The sequence below is a fragment of the Staurois parvus genome, unplaced genomic scaffold (assembly GCF_062004578.1).
Source record: "Staurois parvus isolate SC_StPar_1 unplaced genomic scaffold, SC_StPar_1.0 ptg001162l, whole genome shotgun sequence".
Taxonomy (NCBI): domain Eukaryota; kingdom Metazoa; phylum Chordata; class Amphibia; order Anura; family Ranidae; genus Staurois; species Staurois parvus.
The window spans coordinates 2458321-2471725 of NW_028318958.1; the positions used below are offsets into that span (position 1 = coordinate 2458321).

The 13405-nt window shown below is 39.7% G+C and overlaps 1 protein-coding gene across 4 annotated transcripts in view; it reads left to right on the forward strand.

Moving 5' to 3' along the window:
• The window catches only part of GRIK1 (glutamate ionotropic receptor kainate type subunit 1), a 574449-nt gene that overhangs the window by 475531 nt on the left and 85513 nt on the right, over nt 1-13405 (forward strand). For all 4 annotated transcript variants that reach the window (XM_089659510.1, XM_089659514.1, XM_089659511.1 and 1 more), the window contains one exon: nt 6506-6624. In XM_089659510.1, the coding sequence (XP_089515636.1) occupies nt 6506-6624 (119 nt within the window). The remainder of the gene's footprint in view (nt 1-6505; nt 6625-13405) is intronic.

The window sequence follows — 13405 nt, forward strand, 5'->3', positions numbered from 1 at the left end:
TATCCATGAACAAACCCTTTGGTCCATGCTTACAGATCTCAGTTTGTAAATAGCGTTTATGGGGAACTGTATCAAATGCTTTTGCAAAATCCAGATACACCACATCCACTGGCCTTCCTTTATCTGGATGGCAGCTCACTTCCTCGTAGAAAGTTAATAGATTGGTTTGACAAGAACAGCCTTTCGTAAATCCATGCTGATTACTACTAATGATACTCTTTTCATTCGCAAATTATTGGATATAGTCCCTTATCATCCCTTCCAATAGTTTACATACTATCGATGTTAGACTGAACGGCCTATAGTTTCCAGGCATATGTCTCTGCCCTTTTTTGAATATTGATTCCATATTGGCCTTTCAGCAATCAGCTGGTACCATTCCTGTCATTATGCTGTCCAAAAAAATTAGGAATAGCAGTCTGGCTATAACCTGACTAATTTCTTTGAGGACTCTCAGGTGTAAGCCATCCAGTTCTGGTGATTTATTTGTTTTAGGCTTTTCTAGTCTTTTTGGGACACCGGCTTCTGTTAGCCACAAGGGCATTCTGTGATGTGTTGCTAATGATACAGTCTTGATTACTATACCCCTCCTTTTCCTTTGTAAAAACTGAAGAGAAGAATGCATTTCGGACAGTTGTCTTCTCCTTATCCTTTGTAACCAACTAACCATTTTGTCACCCTGGACACCTCTGTAACTTTTCCACAAATCCATATCTACTATTAGTAAGCACTAGATCTAGTTATGTTCTGTTCTGCTTTGAAGGAAGGTTACAGCAGTATGAAACCCAAAAGCAAACATTTATTGCATTGTAGCTTACTAGTTCATAGATGTGGTGGCTGCATTAGTTTTCTTTTTAGTCTGTCTTTGTTATATTTTAATCTGTGATCCAGTCTGCTGTTTTTCAAAAGAACAAGCTCTCTTGTAGCAATTGCAGGGTTGAGACAAACCATTTACCACTCACCGAGTTGCTTACAATGATCAGCTTTTATTTATTTATCCCAAAAGGAAAATAAATGTTGCTGAAGCTGCTTATAAAGAGTGAGCTGGAGTTCAGCTTTAATTTGTTAGTGTACCTAAATTTGCTAGTGCATCTAACATTCCCTTTCCCTCAGAATGAGAGTGCAGCTGTCCAAGAGTGCCCCTGTGCTCATTCATCACAAGTGGGGGTGCTCTAATACAGGAAGTGTGTTACTGGCCAGAGAACCGGGTGAGAACAAAGAGAGAGAACTAATGCAGCCACCACATCAAGTGATTGATAGGCTGCAGTACATTACATTTTTGGTTTTGGTTTTAATACCACTTTAAGTTTTCAGTTCTTCAAAGGATGTTGCTTATGGTAGAACTAGACAACCTAAGCTGTCCATCTATCAATTTAATTCCCACATGTTCCCGAAGAACCGGCTGAATTTGGCTTTGTGGATGGCTCTGGCACCACCCAACTGCTCGACATCCTTTGACTGAAAAATCAAAGAAGCCAGATAGAAAATGTTTGGCTGAACAGGGGCTGCATCCAATCAGATGCAGGCACTCTTTGGGTATTTTGACAGCCGCCCCTGCCTGCATTCAGAATACAATAGATAGAGTTTGAAATGCGTCCATCCAAACTGCATTGCATGGAGATGAAGGAACCTGTTAGATTTTTCTCTTTTCATCTGTTTTGCCTTGTCACTCTGCAATAAAGCAAGGAACACAAACTTCTGTAGTTTTTTAATGTACTTTACCAAACACTTTGCTGCACATGCAACTTCTTACAATTATAGGAAAACAATACACAATATATAGAGTATTACTAATATTGCACAAGTTACCTATCCTTCCTAGAAAATGAGCTTTGACAATGTATATGATAAGAATACACTAAAAGTTGCTTAACTTTGGGTTATGGTGTAGATTTAGTGTCATCCCCAGGTGAAGCCCTCCCTGCATAGACTTTCTTTGCTCTTATGGTGTCCCCTTTCTCCTTTGCTGTTCCTGGTGATATAGAGTCATCTTCCTTCTATCCAGGACCTCTTCCAAACTCCTTCTTGCTTCCTCGAGTCCAAAAAACTTTGTGTTCAGCACTTGGCTGTGTTAAATTTTTTCCTAGCCCCCCACCCTTCCCATTACTTGCACAAATCAATTCACTTCCTGTTTTACTACTGTTCATTAACTAGTCAAACTAGTTAATTAGCATTTGAATAGAGAAACTTCAGCCTGCAGCCTGAATGAAAAAAAAATCTAAGAGCATATGGTTTCCTTTAGTTTAGTCAGGGGAATATGCATCACCAGTATGTGCTAACACTCTTTCAGGAATTATACATATGATACATGATTTTATTTTAAATCAGCTAGTTACATGCCATGCACATCAAAACAAAAGGTGTGTAAGATTTTTACAGTTTGTTTCTTAAGAAAGCAGCCACACCCTGCCAGCTTGCAGGGTGTGGAAGCAGTGGTCTTTCTGCAGGAGTCCATCACACTCCTGCAAAGTCAGAGCTCTGAAATCAATGGGGAGCCTGAGTTTTGCTGAGTGAAGAGCTATTGATCCTACTCAAGGGAGTATGTTGGACCTCTGCAGAGAGGCCACTACTTCCAAATATTGAACAAGAGTCATTCTCTACAGCAAGCTGGCAGGGAACAGGCTTTTCTGCTCAGGGTGTGGCTGCTTTACAAAGAACAAACTGCAGGGCTTTGAACACCTTTTATTTTGATACACTTGGAATGTGTTTAGCTGATTTAAACTGAGTTGAATTAAATTTTAAAATGCAGTTACCAAGTCATCCATTTCCTTGTAGGCTTACTCAGCTATAGAAAGAGCAGATTGCAATTGGTGGTAGCCCAAAACAGCCAATCAGAATTCCCCTCTCATGGTTCCGACTTCAGTAAACTCAAATCTATTGGTTTGCAGTTGTAAATCACTGTTTTTTATATATCCAATTGAATATGAAAAGCCAACTACACCTACAGTTGCAAGAAAAAGTATGTGAACCCCTTGGGATTACGTGGAGTTTTGCATGAATTGGACATAAAATGTGCTCTGAACATCATCTAAGTCACAACAATAGAAGAACACAGTCTGCTGAACATAATACTACACAAACATTAGATGTTGCCATGGTTTATTTGCACATAACATGTAAACATTCACAGTGCAGGGAGGAAAAAGTATGTGAACCTTTGGACTTAATAACTGGTTGACCCTCCTTTGGCAGCAATAACCTCAACCAAACGTTTCCTGTAGTTGCAGATCAGACCTGCACAACGATCTGGAATCATTTTGGACCACTCCTCTTCACAAAACTGTTTCAGTGTAGCAATATTCTTGGGATGTCTGGTGTGAATCGCTCTCTTAAGGTCATGCCACAGCATTTCAATGGGGTTGAGGTCAGGACTCTGACTGGGCCACTCCAGAAGGTGTATTCTGTGCTGTTGCAGCCATTGTTTTGTTGAATTACTTGTATGCTTTGGGTCATTGTCCTGTTGCATCACCCATCCTCTGCGGAGCTTCAGTTGGCGGACAGATGGTCGTACGTTTTCCTGCAAAATGTCTTGATAAACTCTGGAATTCATTTTCCCATCAATGACAACAATCCTTCCAGGCCCTGAGGCAGCAAAGCAGCCCCAAACCATGATGCTCTCTCCGCCATGTTTCACAGTGGGGATGAGGTTTTGATGTTGCTGTACTGTGCCTATTTTTCTCCACACATAGTGTTGTGTGTTCTTCCCAAACAACTCAATCTTGGTTTCATCTGTCCACAGTATATTCTGCCAGTAGTGCTGTCGAACATCCAGGTGCTCTTTTGCAAACTTCAAACGTGCTGCAGTCTTCTTTTTGGACAGCAATGGCTTCCTCCGTGGTGTCCTCCCATGTACTCCATTCTTGTTTAATGTTTTCCTTATTGTAGATGTGTCAACAAAAATGTTAGCATGTGCCAGAGATTTCTGTAGGTCTTCAGCTGACACTCTGGGATTCTTCTTTACCTCATGCAGCATTCTGCGCTGTGCTCTTGCAGTCATTTTTACAGGATGACCACGCCTAGGAAGAGTAGCAACAGTGCTAAACGTTCTCCATTTGTAGACAGTCTGTCTTACCGTGGACACATGAACATCAAGGCTTTTGGAGATACTTTTGTAACCCTTTTCAGCTTCATGCAAGTCAACAATTCTTGATCGTAGGTCTTCTGAGAGCTCTTCTCTGCGAGGCATGGTTCACATCAGACAGTGCTTCTTGAAACCAGTAAACCCAAAACAGGTGTGTGTTTTTTAAGGGCAGGAAGCTGTCAGCAACACATCCAATATCATCACACTGGTTGGAGTCAAGGTTGGCTCACTCCTGGCTCCAATTAGCTCTGGGAGAAGTCATTAAGCTAGGGCCTCACATACTTTTTCCTCTGCACTGTGAATGTTTACATGTTATGTGCAATTAAACCATGGCAACATCTGATGTTTGTGTAGTATTATGTTCAGCAGACTGTGTTCTTCTATTGTTGTGACTTAGATGACGTTCAGAGCACATTTTATGCCCAATTCATGCAAAACTCCACGTAATCCCAAGGGGTTCACATACTTTTTCTTGCAACTGTACATGTGTCTGGCTGTTATTGTCCCTATTAATTATAATATCTACAACAATATCTACAACAAAGAGCGTTTCTTATTAACAAGGTACAAACGTGTACATATGGAAAAATTTAATCAAATGCCTAGAGAACTGTTTTGGATCAATGCAAAAGTATCTAATGTAGTATGTAGCCTCACAAAGGCTGGCCTTTACTTAACAAGACACTGCAAGAGCAATAATTAATATCAACCTCTAGTCACATTTGTATTTATGCCAAAATTGATTTATAGTTCCAGTTTTGATCAGGATTAGGATTTAATGAAGTCAGCATTGTTTTATCCAAATGTTCTCTCCTAATGTGGTTTTGGGTTGGAGTGGAACTTAAAGTGTTACTAAACCCAGGGTCCTGCATTCACTATATCTGGTCTCCCACAGTACACATGACATAGAAGTACAATTATTTTAGTAAATATAAACTGCTAAATACCTTTTCTCATCAGCAGTTAGAGCAGTCTTGTGACTTCCATTAGTGTCCAGCCGAACACATGTTAAATGTAGGAGGAGTTTTCATTCTGCTCTAGGAGGATGCAGGACCCTGACCTCTGTCTAAACAGTGCTGATTGGCCTTGTGCTGATCACATGCACCTCCCAAAAAAAAAAAAAACCTCTCTAGCAATAAACGCCAAACTGAGTATGTGCAGAGGGACTCCACACGAAATAACTTATCAGGAGATAAGAGGGTGGCACTGGAAGAAAAGAAGGATCTGAGAAGTCAGGATCAAACAGCGTTTTTACACAATGCAGAGGATTAACCCCTTAGGTTCCACAGTGAGTATAACAAGCATGCTTTACAGCATATACAGACTGATTTTACTGTTGTGGGTTTAGTAACATTTTAAGCCAAACCATTTTTTAAATTGGCCTTAAAAATGGCCAAAATGGAATAGGATTTTCCCCTCACTGACTTTATTGGGGTTCCCCACAAAGTTTACAAACTGCAGGAACAATTCATGAAACTGTTTGCAAACTAAAACCAAGATTCATACATCCCTACTCTGCAGTTAGGACACAGAGCAATAAAACTTGACAGAGGTTCTATTCTTTTTCCTACTTTATCCAGACATAAAATCTAGTTTTATCAGGTGTTCTACTCTCAATGTGTATGATTACAGTTGTATAATTCTAAAATATTTTGCTGTTGAGACTAATCAAAACTGTCTTTTACATATAGAGAAGTGCTAATGTTTGCATTTGATTGAATTAATTGGTTTCACTGTATTTGTATTTTTAACAGCATGCCCTAATGAATAACCATTGTTTCTTTGTTATGTGCAAACATACGTGCCAGCAGACCTAGTTTTATCCAAACTTTGCAGACTTCCAGCAGCTGGAAGAGGCATTTGCTAAAACATGTTCTTTCTTCAATAAAATACCCAGAGGTATATTTACCATAAGGCAAACAAGGCATTTGCCTAAAGCAGCATTTTTCAGGGGGGGCAGCACTGCCCCTTGGAAGAAGGGACGCACGCGGCATGGGGACCTGGTGGGTTTTGAGAGATGCTGTGGGTTTCATGACAGTGTATGCACAGCCCGACTCTCGTTCCTGGGGATGTCTGCAGCTGTGAAGGTGAGTGTCTTTCTCTCTCTCGCCATGGGGGATGGCGGCTGGTGTATGGGGGCAGTGGTAGTGGAAGACTCAGGTGCAAGGCAGGGGTGTTCTTGGTCAATGTCAGGCTCTTTCTGCGGGGGGGAAGGGGGTGCCAATTTTTGTGTTGCTTAGGGCAGCACAAAACCTAAGTACATTACTGAAAACACCAAGTGAGTATTGTTGGCAAGTATGTAAAGGAAATTAAATGTTTCTTAATGTATTTTAAGTGTTCTCATGCCTTCTTTTCTCTCCCAGGTTTGCTTATGCTCTTTGTGTTTATCTGATGTTTACAGACTTTCTCTGTTAAAAATCACAGGTTCACCCCTTACGAGTGGTATAACCCACACCCGTGCAACCCTGACTCAGATGTCGTGGAAAACAATTTTACTTTGCTTAATAGTTTCTGGTTTGGAGTTGGAGCTCTCATGCAACAAGGTACAAAGGTCACAACTTTACTGTCACACACATCCCACAGTCTGCTCTGGGTCTTCAGTGCTGGTAAACTCCACCCTATATGCCTCCATTGTGTACTGTAAACCCTTATGTCAGCTAGCTGAAAGGGGCACCATGTGTTACAGGTAAGGAGGAATAGGCAGCAGTAGGTGAAAACAAGGAATATCTGTATACATAGTCAATCACCAAAATATGATTATACGGCACTAGAAACAAGCCTCTTTGTTGGGCCCAAGAAAAATGTCATACCATCCCCACTTTTGAATTATGGCCCGTCTATGCCCGCCATTCTCAACCAGGGTTCCATGGAACCCTAGGAGTTTCTCCAGGGATAGCTAGGGGTTCCTTGAGCTTTGGCTTACTGACCCCTCATCTGATGGTGCCTGCACAGTTACAGATCCAACACCACTTGGCAGAGCCAGTGGCATGACTACAGGTGTATCATTCTTGCCACCCCTGTAAGGGAGGGATTCTTCACACCAGATGATCCTCAATAGATTAATCTTATCAGGGCTTCTCTGAGACCTTAAAATTGTTTAAAGGGTTCCTCTGGGGTAAAAAGATTGAGAAAGGCTGTTCTATGTTGTATATGGACATGGCTGTCCCCTGGCTTTCTACCTTGGTTGCAGGGGTACTTCAGCTAACGCCTCAACCAGTCTGAATAGTCATAGGCTTAGCTGCACCACCTGGACCAATGGTAACTATGTGAGTGAACTAATTTATAGACAAAATCGCAGGCAATATAAATAATATTTCACTCGGTGTATGGATTTGATAGTTTGTTAGACAGGATCAGGAAGAAAGAGGCGGCGCCCTCTAAGTGCAGTACAAAAGCTTTTTAATGAATAAAAAGTGTAGTAATACAGGCCACTCACAAAGCATAAGTAGGTTTGCACTTGTAAATTAATAAGCATCTGCTGTAGTGAAGGAGTGTGAAGCCTCTGAATGGATGGTGGTCACTGGCATCTGACTGTGGTGCTGGTGGCTTCCAGCACGTCCTCCTAGTTCCGGGATTGAGACGTCACTTCCGGTCACGTGATAGCGGGGGTTGGCGCACGTTTAGAGTATGTGTGCTCCCTCATCCGGTCATTAGACAGCCTCACTTACCTCATTAAATTTTTCTAAATTTCTCCCCACCACATCAAATCTTAAGCCACAAAAGAAATACAATATGCCTCAAACCCTTTATAAAACATTGGCTAAAATTGCCAGTTTACGTTAGACTCCATCATATTGCTCCAGGTGTCCAAACTATCCACCACACATTGCAATGGTTAAGTCCAATAGACGTACATAGGCCAAGAGTGTCAATGTGTAGGAGCAGGAAATTACTGAACACTTATGAACTCAGGGGCCAAATAAATAGGACCACCAAGGCTGGTAGGGCTTGCACCCTATTTGTATAGTAATCCACCTTTTTCCAAACAATAAAAATGATGCCATGTGTTTTTAGCATATGTAAAGTTTGTTTACTGGCCTAATTTAGTAGCCTTTAGCTTGGCCCTTAGCTAATGTTTTTTGGATATGAAAAATCTGTTCACTTAATTGTTTTCTCTTTGGAACCTAAACTCCAGCAAGTTTCTTTGTAGGACTCCCGAGTAGCTGTCTAGACAGGTTCTTAGTCATGCCACAGTGATATATTTAATAGTTTGTATATTGCATTTTTAGTTTGTATCTCTGATTTGTTTCAATTTGTCACATAAGCCCAAAGTACACCTTACCTGCTTGATTAGTTGTACAGAAACGTAATCATTTGCAAATGTCTATAACTATTGTGCACACTTGAAAATTGTCTTCAGGTAAAGTTTATCCAGCAGTTTTTAAAGAAGACCTAGCCATTCACATTGTGATTTGGTCATCAGTACCCTCATACAGCCATAAAGATAAAGCTTCTCTGGAATGTAAATAGGGGTGAATGTTAGGCTGTTGGTGTGGCTTTGGCTAAATATCATCCGCTGAGTTGTTAGGAATAGACCAATTTTTTGAGAAGAAGTTGGGGGCAAGGTATTGCAAAAGCAGTCAAACCCTGATGTCCAATGGCCTCTTAGCATAAGATTTTGATGTACTTAGTTTGGCAATATGGAAATTATTTTTAAACCTTCAAAAGCGGCATGCTTAGCAAAAGTAAGCATTGTTTTGCTTCGTTGTGATGGCCAAGCTAGACAACCGTGTGAATGAGTGCAGATTTTACAGTTGTCCAAATTTTTACATTTTTATTTAGAAATAATTTATAAACAACCATAAATATCCTCAGTCTTGGTGACTAGTTTTTAAATGGCCAGAACCATTATAGGTGGTTTACTAAGACATCCACCAAATGGCTACAGAAGAAGGTACTGTACACTAATGATATGGCTTTTGACATGAAGAATCCAAAATGATGGGGACTGTATCACAAGGACAAAATATTATACATCCCATTGCTCAAATCCTGCATTAAAAAAGCTCATTTCCACTACCCCGAAGATGATTAAACATGATTCTTCTTATAACCCAGCATTGATGACATCCTGGTTTTAATTGTTCCGAAGGTGAAAAGCATCTATGAAATACATTATAAATGATTTAATCCCAGTAAGAGAATTTAATAAAGAATGACCTAATCACTCATCAATCACACATATCTGCTAACTCCTGTGAATCATAGAAACAGTCTATGCAAATCTTTCACTTAGTGGATTCCTCAGTTTCAGCTACTAAAGCTATGTCTGTAAATCGCAATAAACTGCACTTGGATGAAGGGCGTGCAAATGCTTCTTTTATTCTATTTTGGCTCTCCTAATTTATCATACTACCTTCAAACGATGAAGAATAAAAACACGCTTGTAGAACTCATATATGCATTATACCCTTTTTTAATTAAATAAAACTCTTACTTCCCTGGAAGGCCCCCCAATTTAGCAACACACAGATTGCCCCAGTTTTACTAGATCAGATGCTGCAATTTCATATTTTACTGGTAGTTCCACTTACAGGTAAATCTATTTCACAACTTGTTTCAAGGCATGTCCTTTGATCTTCTTACAGTGTCAGCTACATTAAGCCCATAAAGTAATCAAAAAAGTTTTTTTTAAATAAATTTGTTCTCAATAAATCCCTTTCTAATCCTTTGTTATTTGAATTAGCTAATATTAACTCCTTATTCCTCCTTTATCTTAGCTAATTTTTTCTAATTTCTTTTCATTCATCCTTTTTTTTTGTATCAATGAAAAGTTTTAAAATATCCTTACTTCATTTGTAAATAACTGTGACCTACTACTTTACAGAAATATACTTGTTAAAGCCCTTTTACATTCATGCTTTTTGGTATCGTGTGCTTTATTGTAGCATGCGGCAAACCACATTACATGCATTCTGATGCTATTCATTTTGAATGGCACCCCAACACCCTAAGGCAGGGGTCTCCAAACGTTCTAAACAAAGGGCCAATTTACTGTCCTTCAGACTTTAGGGGGGCCAGTGGGAATATAAAATGTCTTGGTGTCAGTGGGAGTAAATAGTAACCCATCCCTGGTGTCATTGGGAAGAATAGAGCCCCATCATTGGTATCAGTGAGAATAATAGTGACCCTTCTTGTCAGTGGGAGGAATAGTGCCCAATCATTGGTGTCAGGGAGAGATATAGTACCTCATTGTTGGTGTCAGTGGGAGGAATAGTGCCCCATTATTGGTGTCAGTGGGAAAAATAATTTCCTGTTGTTAGTGGCAGGAGCTATACCCCACTGTTGCTGACGAGTGAGTGAATAATGCCCCAAGGGTCAGAGAAAAGCAAGAAAAGGGCCACAGTTTGGAGACCACTGCTCTAAGGCAACGTACATGCATGGTGTGATGCAACACAAAATTTGTGGCACATCCAATTTTTGGGACGTTTTGGTGCATTGGCCTCCTATTCATTTCAATTGGCTGTCTTAACACAACACACGTTATGGGAGTGTTAAGGCACTACAAAAATGTAAAGTGACCCTAATGTTGCTATGAACAGATAAGTCACATTTTTTACTCTAAGTCAATATACATGCCCTATGGTGCGTTGCAATACAAAATGTGTGGCACGTCCAATTTTTGGGATGTTTTGGTGCATTGGCACCCCATTCATTTCAATTGGCTGCATTAACACAACATGCATTTTGTACGTATTAAGGCACCGCAAAAATGTAAATCGACCCCTAATGTTGTTTTGAACAGACAAGTCATGTTTATTACCTTTATCAAAAGTAACAAAAGTTGTTTTGAAGCTATCTCTGGGCAAACTGGAAAAAATACCTTTTTTATTATATTTTCTAAAAATTATTTTAGAGGACCACCAAGAAGAAATCCTTGTTTGTCCTTGAAAAGTATCATCATTAATGACTAAGGTCCATAGCTGAAATGTAAACTTTGCTGAGGTTTATATATATATATATATATATATATATGTGGAGGTGAGAGGTCAGGTGATTAATATATCTTCACATCAACGCAGCATCATTGTTCTCAGTAGCCTAGATGGGTCCATGCACTACACAATGACATGACATTGCTATTTGACAATTGTTTTTATTTGGACTAAGCAGAATAAGGTTTTACAGTAGTAGGTCTGTGTACTTGGCTGTGATCCCCTATGTGTCTTAGAACCCTGTTCCTTCTATGTACAACTCCCTGCCTCTGGAGTTTACCAGTATCCGTAGCACACTGTGGGATGCAGTGTCCGCTAGTTACCATTACCTTGGGTACATGACAGTCAGCCCCAACCAGACTCTGCTTGTCCTTCAAGAAAAAAGAAATAAGCATTTCTATTCACCATCCTCAGAAGCTCTGATGGCAAGCGGGTCACTAAGAGCTCCTTCATTATTGGAACGACATACACAGTTAAGTATTGGCAGTCTGTTCCATGGATGAAGGAGCTCCAGCCAAACAAGTCAAGGATCGCTGTGTACCCTCTGCACTTTGTGACATGCTCTTTTCATTGTGAACACTTGGTGTTGTGCTTGACTGGAAGCCAGATTGTTTAAAAATTCTTAAGTGTGATGATCAGACTTTCTCTTTTCTACAGAGCGTGAGCAAAGTCTGGATCAGGATTGGCTGTCATGTCTGCCATAAAAAAGGCACAAAAGAGACTTCAGCAAGTATTGTCTCTGACCCAGATTCCTGATAGAAATGTGCTGCATGCTTATGTCAGTTATGTCCACTGCTACACATGGTTTTATAACACGCTGGGATTTTAGAAGCTTTTAAAACCATGGACCTTATGTACTAAAATATCCAAAATGAAAACTTTCTGTTTTGCCTACTAGCAATCTATTAGTTCAAACTTTCACTCCTCAATTGCTTTTTTCCCATTGTTCCATTGTTTGGTTGCCTTAGGTAACACAGAATGCTCTTCATTCACTGGTAATTGTGGCACCAGTGGAAAGAGCAATGATGTTGGGTGAAGTAGCCTATGACAGCCAATCAGTTTTCACAGTGAGTTAAAATATGATTTCTGATTGGTTGGGGTGGGTTAGTGCATCTTGCACATGCTCTTTGACTGTTTCAATGACATTTAGTAACGAAGTAGAGAATCTTCTATTAACCTAATGAATAAAGTGAAGGTGTGTTCACGTTAAACATCCAACTATCTGGAGGGAATTACAGAAACAGGATCTTTGATTACACATGACTGAATGATTGAAGTGAAAGCAGCCTCACCGTATTCATTAAGCTAAGCAAACGTTGTCCACACCTTTAGTAAATGAATCCCACTGACTAGGCCAATTCATGTTGTGGCTGGGTTACAAATGTCTGTGTTGCTCATTCAACCTCGTGCTCATGTTCCAACCTAAAAATTCACTACTAAAGGAAACAATTTCCTATCATACACTTGTTTATTGTAATAAATGGAATCACCCTAAATCCAAACTTCTACTTGTTATACATAAACCGATTTTTTCATCGCTTAAAGAACAGCAGGTTGAATACCCTAGATGAGCTGAACTCGGCAAATCTTTTCAGCCACACATCCTTAGCTTTAATTTGACAACACATGTAGTTATTAATTTAATACAACTGAAAAGCAAAAAAAAATTCAAAATGTACTATTATTTATTTATTACAGGTACTTATATAGCGCCATCAAATTTATGCAGTACTTTACATTTACTATATCGTATGTTCACATCAGTCCCTAACCCTCAAGGAGCGTACAATCTAAGGTCCCTAACTTACATTCATAAACATACTAAGGCCAGTTTAGACAAGAGTCAATTAACCTACCAGCATGTCTTTGGAGTGTGAGAACAATCCGGAGTCCCTGGAGGAAACCCAGGGGCACAGGGAGAATATGCAAACTCCAGGCAGGTAGTGCTGTGGTTGAGATTTAAACTGACGACCCTAATGCTATTATATGGTTACTGCTGGGCATTACTTATCCATGTAGTCAGAACTTAGAAAGCAACATATAATGTTATTATGCTAAATTACTAAGAGATTACCAAAACTAAATTTTAGTAATTGTCTTGTGTCAAGTTGCTTGAGGTGATTGTAACCCTATTAGTGCATTTGCGACAGAAACAATTGAGTACTGTCCGTGATACTTTTTTTATTTGCACTAACATACAATTTTGAGGACAAGCTTTCGGGGTATGTCCCTTCTAACATTCTACTTAAACTTTGTGATTTGTAATAGTACTGTTTGGACTTTAAAGAAGGGGACATACCCCGAAAGCTTGTCCTCAAATATGTATGTTAGTGCAAATAAAAAAAGTATCGCGGACAGTACTCAATTGTTCTTGTGTCAAGTTAAAATT